Source organism: Sinocyclocheilus grahami, unplaced genomic scaffold, assembly GCF_001515645.1.
Source record: "Sinocyclocheilus grahami isolate Dianchi unplaced genomic scaffold, SAMN03320097.WGS_v1.1 scaffold672.1, whole genome shotgun sequence".
NCBI classification, from domain to species: Eukaryota; Metazoa; Chordata; class Actinopteri; order Cypriniformes; family Cyprinidae; genus Sinocyclocheilus; species Sinocyclocheilus grahami.
The window spans coordinates 49634-56725 of record NW_015505851.1 but is presented as its reverse complement, the minus strand read 5'-3'; the positions used below and the strand labels follow the sequence as shown (position 1 = coordinate 56725).

At 36.4% G+C, this 7092-nt stretch overlaps 1 protein-coding gene across 1 annotated transcript in view; it reads right to left on the bottom strand.

Annotated features, from left to right (window-relative positions):
* The window catches only part of LOC107559017 (ADAMTS-like protein 4), a 37437-nt gene extending 32216 nt beyond the window's left edge, over window positions 1-5221 (bottom strand). Inside the window, exons 1-2 of the mRNA XM_016242734.1 lie at window positions 4973-5221; window positions 1581-1650 (exon numbers count right to left, since the gene is read on the bottom strand). Coding sequence (XP_016098220.1) covers window positions 1581-1650; window positions 4973-4995 — 93 coding nt within the window. The 5' untranslated portion in view covers window positions 4996-5221. The remainder of the gene's footprint in view (window positions 1-1580; window positions 1651-4972) is intronic.
* Window positions 5222-7092: the final 1871 nt, after the last annotated feature.

Sequence of the window (7092 nt, the reverse complement as noted above, 5' to 3'; positions counted from 1 at the left end):
AACTATTGCTTAAAAATTATTATATTTCTTGCTTAAAATGAACCCAAAATAGGTGAAATGAACATTTATTAATATGTTCAATAAATTAACATTTATTAATAAGTTGAATAAATAATAATTAAATAATAAACACTTTTAAATTGCTTATTAATAAATGTTCACCTTTTGATTATTGCTGATGCCTAATTGCGTGTCTGATTTTTAATTTACAACCTATTTTGGGTTCATTTTAAACCAGCCATATAATAATGTTTAAGCAATAGTTGAGTTAAATAAAACTACTGGGTTGTTTTTTAACCCAGCATTTTTTTAGAGATGGATGGACGGACGGACGGACAGATTGTTTTTGGAGCTGCATTGGCTGCAGAAGCCAGTATAATCTGTGCATGTGTGTGATTTCTTGCCTGTTATAACATCTAGCATGCAGCGCTGTTTGAAATGCAAGGAAAAACAACAAACTCATTTCTAGTTTTCTATGGCATTTGTCTTTGAGTATTTCTACAATAAACTGTTGTTGAAATAGAGCATAACAGTGTGCTGTAAAACTACACATGCACATCAAACTCTCAGCGAGAGTCTGCCACTGCAGCTCCTCCTGTAGCTCTGGTGGTCCTCACCCTGTGTGTGTGAGTGTGTGTGAGTGCGTGCTTGTGTGTGTCTGTGTGTGTGTGTGTGTGTGTGTGTGTGTGTGTTGTGAGTGCGTGTGTGTGTCTGTGTGTGAGTGTGTGTGAGTGCGTGCATGCGTGCGTATGTGTGTGTCTGTGTCTGTGTGTGTGTGTTTGTGCGTGTGTGAGTGAGTGTGTGATTACGGTGTATGTGTGTGAGTGCATGTGTGTGTGTGAGTGTGTGAGTGAGTGCGTGTGTGCGTCTGTGTCTGTGTGTGAGTGTGTGTGAGTGCGTGCGTATGTGTGTGTCTGTGTGTGTGTGTTTGTGTGTGTGTGAGTGAGTGTGTGATTGCGTGCGTGTGTGTGTGTGCGTGAGTGTGTGTGAGTGTGTGTATGTGTCTGTGTGTGTGATTGCGTGCGTGTGTGTGTGAGTGTGTGTTTGCGTGTGTGTGTCTGTGTGTGTGTGTGTGTGTGTGAGTGCGTGCGTGCGTGTCTGTGTATGTGTGTGTGTGAGTGCGTGTCTGTGTGTGTGTGTGAGTGTGTGTGAGTGCATGCGTGCGTGCGTATGTGTGTCTGTGTCTATGTCTGTGTGTGCGCGTGTGTGCGTGCGTGCGTATGTGTGTCTGTGTCTGTGTGTGTGTGTGTGAGTGTGTGTGTGTGCGTGCGTGCCTGTGTGTGCTCACTTGCTTACATGTGAGTGTGATTTTTTCACACCAACGCCCAATCACAGCCACATCTCACATGCTCCCAAAGGACAACCCCACATCAGAGGCCAGATGACCAAACAATGGAAAGATCAGCTCATGCGGCCTGATTTAATGGTCAGATCCAGCAGTTTATCTGCACTTCTCTCAGAGCCACAGAAGACCCATTCAGCCGGTCCACAAACATATGGCAACACTCTGTCAAGCACTTCTCTCTAATAGTAGAGTATGCACATGTAAAATCTTCATCATCTCCATCATCATCACTCACCGGCTTCTCTGCTTCCTCAGCTGTTGTTAAGGACAGGACAGCAAACACACAACACCAAAATGCACACAATCTGTGAGGAAGAGGGGAAACACACATGAAGATGAGCATTTAGAAGAAGAAGAGTTCAATTTCAGTTTAATCATGTTGTGATATTAAATTATACTGTGATAATGAGCCGCTATATTAACACACGATGAGCGCTGTAAATTATAATGTCTACGGTCTACAAGAGGCTGATTAGATTAATCGCTGGACGATTAGGAAAATGTGTTAACAAGCTGATGAATACAAATACTTCCCAATAGCTTTCCCAGAATTCCTCCTGACAGGCCGTTCCCCACCCTGGCAGTTCCTCTGGATATGACTTATCCTCAAAACATTCCCATATCAACCACATTCATAATGCAACGCCTTTAACCCACATGCTAAGGTTCTGGTTGGCGGCTTTTCACAGTAAAAATACTTCACATTGGGTCTTGTTGATATGTCTTGTCCTAATTTTAAGAAAACTGATTTTAAACAAAATTCCAAATGCTAGGTTACTTCTGTTTGAGGCCCCAGGTATAAAACACACCTGAAATGGTTAAACTATATTTTCCTTGGGTAAAAGTAATCTTGGATTATCTTGTTCTTTATTCTGGGTTAGCAATCAATTAATCCAGAATGGTCAAATCAATATTTCACATTATACACACTGTAAAAAATGACAGTGAATTTAACGGTAAAAGACTGTAAAAATGCTACAGTAAAAACCTGTTAAATGGTTAACGGTAAATTCCCCTACTATATACGGTGAAAAACTGTATTGGACATTACATGTATTGGACATTAATTTTACGGTAGTACACCATTTTTGTAAGTGAAGAAGACCGTGTAATTTACAGTGAATAACCGTAAATTGACTTTCCCAGAATTCCCTGCGTTACATTTCAAATTTGATGTTGTTTTGTTGAAATAACGATGTTTCTTCTTAGTTTTTTCTTATCAGTTTTGTACGTTTGGGTTGTGTGTTACACCTAATGTTGTTAAATGAATTTTTATTGCATTATTTCAGTTTCATGTGTGTTACCGTGATGCTGTTTAGTGTTTGTGTGAATGACGCTGTGCACCTTCTATATATGTTAATGTTTAAAAGCTGCTTGTGATGAGCTTCGGTTCATCATGTGACTCTCATCACCTCCTGCATTTGGAGGTTATCAGTGTATTACAAAGCTACAAAACAGATTTCAGTACTTCAGTAGGTTGGTATAGTTACATTAACTGTAAATTTAAGTTAAAACCGTAAAACTTAAAACGTTGCTACCGTATTTTTTAATGGTAAAATTCCAGCAACCACAGCTGCCGTTTTTTTACAGTAAATTTTACGGAATTTTTTTTACACTGCATAGTAACTTTGCTTAAGGCCTGTTTACACCAATGATGATAACTTTAAGGATAAGTAGTATAAAGTTTTAATTATTGTTCTAATTCTGAGAATAGAGAAGTCCACATCACAACTGCAGCATGTGCTTATAATAAACAGAGCAATGCAGTGCACTAGCGTGGACACTAATTATGGTTATAGTTAACTTTGTAGTTATCTTTCTTGGTGTGAACGTGTCTTTAACTTGGGGTAAGGACTCTTCTGAGCCACTTTTCACACTTAGCATCACTTTTAACCTTGGTTTATGAAGCAAAGCGAAACAGTGCTAACCCTGAATTGTGTTGCCAAGGATATACTGATATACTGGATATGAAACTGTTTAGCAACAGACAACTCATAAATAAGTGTCTCAGTGTTTAACCCATTAAAGTGACGGCAAACGCATTAATCATGGAATTAAATAGATGGTGTTATGTATGAGCAGATTAATATGACGACACTGGACAAGCAGTTAATTATGATGTTTACAGGCATCATTTCTCAATGATTCTGTGTAAGTCTTTAAAATGTTGGTTAATAAAAACATTTGTACAGAATTACAACAGAATTGTTTGGACATGTGCAAATATAAAGGAATGTTCAGTTATGAATAAACAGAACAACTTCATATTTCAGCTGTTTTATTCAGATTTCAAGAAACCAGAATATTGGCTCAATCTGATTATGGAAACCATGACATTTACATATTCAGAATATTTACTCAATATTCACTTTTTATTGACTAGTATCAAAATGATTAATTACTAACTCAAATTAACATTTGAACAGCGTAAAACACTGAACAAAATTATGTGTGCTCAGTTTAAGTATAAACCTGGATTAGAAATATCAAGTGTGTTGTATTTTCACGTTATTGGGGCCAAATCGACCCCAAACAGATGTCAGGCTACTCTCCTGGACAACAGCCGTCAAGTTTCTGAAAGTGCATGACCAGTTAGAGCAACATCTGTATGTGTTGTATTAATTAAGTCATTTTATAGTGAACGTAATGGGTTAAAATCCCTGTTCTACAACACAGGGGTCTATGGGACCCCAAACACTTAAGCAAGCTGTCTCAAGAGAACGTGAGGCTTGTTTGTACCAATAATGTACATCTGCCTGGTGAGTTTCCACATCATCTGCGGTTTACTATTAGTATTTCAGAACAGTGTAAAATGATGCATGACATTTTGAGTGCCGCCGCAGACCCGTAATCACAGAAGTGGGTTAAAGCGGCGCGCCACGGAAACCATGAGGACAGCACCGGGCCAGAACTGCAGAGCCCCAGCGCGCTCAAGACCCCCCGCCTCTGGCCACGTTTTTCACCAGCTCCTGGAGAAACCTGCGTCCCCAAACAAGAGCTTAAACGCGCCACATAATCCGAAAGGAATGCTCGGATCAGAATTCGAACCACTTCATTAAAATGAAATCGAAAACGGCCTTAAATTGGATGCAAAACGACCCAGTCTCAACCTGCTGCGAGTGCGACTTTTTCCTTCCACTTTTAATTACTTATTTAAAAACATGTGTCGAAAAACGTATAAATCATGCTTTAAAGATGATATTAAAATCCTCTAATCAAGATTTACTGCATAGGCTAGCTACGTTTGGGAAATTTCAAGATTCAAACTTTCATAATGTTGAAGAAGTCACATGAAGAAATGTGCTGTGACCTTATTTTGCTTCTTTGAGCCAATTACGATCCATTCGAAATCACGATAGAATACATAGCATCAGTATTCCTTTAGGATTTTTGACGTATAGCCTATAAGAAACATGCATACATATATGTGTTTATTAGTGTTTATGAATATGTATTTGTATATCCGCAGCCGCCCAGTCCAGCAGGAGTTCTCGTGCTTGTGATCGAGCCAGACTCGAACCCGTGGCCAGCGGCAAGAGCAGGAGACTCAGAGCACACTTAACGTCTCTCCATCCGATACAATGGTGCGCACAAGTCAGAAAGGTGCCCCAAAGCCCAAAGCGTTACCTGCTCACAGATGCAGTCTTCATTCTCTGCTCACGGATGCGTTCTTCTGCGTCAGGTTTGTGGAAGAAACAGAAACAAACACCAGATCCGCGGAGCTGCTTGGCGAACTGTTCCTCGCTTCTTCAGACTCGTTCTCTACTCTGTCACACACACACACACACACACACACACACACTCTCTCTCTCTCTCTCTCTCTCTCCTCTGGAGTAAGAGAGGGAGGGGTGTAGTTTTTTCCCCTGTCGTTTACCCAACTGTTTTTGTCCTTGTGTAAATCTGGTGTGACGCTGGACAGCCACACAGTCTCTCTCTCTCTCTCCCTCTCTCCCTCTCTCTCTCTCTCTCTCTCTCTCTCTCACTCTCTCTCTCTCTCTCTCTGTATTGCCAAAGCATAGTGTTTACACTCAAACATATGATTAAATCAAGAATTAATGTTGATTTTAATTATGACAAATTGATGAATGCAATTAATGTTTTTAAGATTGAATGGTGTTGTGATGTTGGCTTGTGTTATGTACTTAATGAGGAGTTGTTTTTTTATACACGAGCTAAGATAGTAATATAATGGTTTGTGTTAATTGCTAAAATAATTGTTTTTAAAAAAGTGATTGTAAAAAATAAAAAATTAGCTTTAAATAGCTTTATTGGCATGACAAAAATACATTTTGTATTACCAAAGCATTAAGACAACAAAGAAAATGGTTTTGGAACATCTGGACATTTGCACTAGAACATCTGAACATTATGTATATATCATAACTAATATAAAAAAACATTACAGTACAGAAGTCATGCAGCAGCTAACAGCACTATTAATATTTATAATATTTACTTTCAGTATCGCCACATAGAGGAGACTATAGGGTTAGTTTTCAGTCTGTTCCCCCCAGTTTTCTCAGGATTATTAATTAAAATACATTTCTGTAAAACAACTTTGAGACCGCATTGCAGGTTATTGCTCAGGAAAACATTCTTGAGCACACACTGACCTTTTGAACAGTAATGGGGCATGTTGTCACAACGTAGGTTGGAATAATGGAACCTGCAGCAAAATATAAACAGTAAAATAAATATAAAAACATTAAACAATGGAATATTTGAATAAATGTTTAATCGTATGAAATATTAAATAATTTATTAACATTATAAAACAAATATGGAAAAATAAAGAAAAAATAATATTTAAAATAACATTATATAAATGTCAATTAAAATTCTTTCTCTCTTTTTACATTGTTTCAGTTACTATATAAAATTAGCTGAAAAGTGTAGTTTTTAATGGCAGGTTTTATTGTGAAAACTGACCTAATATAAAGCACATGCACACTGCAGTAGCAAGTAGTAAATCATGTTAAAGGCTATTCTATATGAAAAAGAAGTACTCTTTAGCATACTTTTAAAAAGAGTTTTTATTAAATAGAACAAAATAATATGTAGAGTGCAAACTGAATGTAATATTCCATAAATTAAATGAAAATGTACTACAGTTGAAATTAAATTAAATGCAATTAGATTAACTTTAGAGTGCTTTTTGTACCATTTAAGTAAGACACAAGTACATCTTTATATGTAATTTCATAATTCTATTGTCTTTAAAATATGGTTAAAGTGTTTCTCCTGAATGCACTGGCAAGCATTTATGATACACTAAAATACACTTTATTGTAATCTCTGTTGCATGTCTTGCATTTAAATATATTTGTAATTACACATTTGTAATGAAGTTGCAATTTAATACATTTACAATATATTGACTTTAAATGTAATATCAAATAACATACTAGAGTTAAAATTATAATCAAGTTGTATGTTAGTAAACACATCAAATTAAGTGTACTTCATGACAAAAAGATGATTAAAACTAGATTAGTCACATCCAAAATAAACGTTTTTGTTTACATAATATATGTACCGTGTATATTTATTATGTATATATAAATACACATACATACAGTATATATTTTGAAAATATCTACATGTATATACATTCATATATTTATATTATATATATATATATATATCTTTAATACATAAACATAACATTTTTAAAAAATATATACATCATAAATATTCACAGTATACACATATATTATGTAAACAAAAACTTTTATTTTGGATGCGAT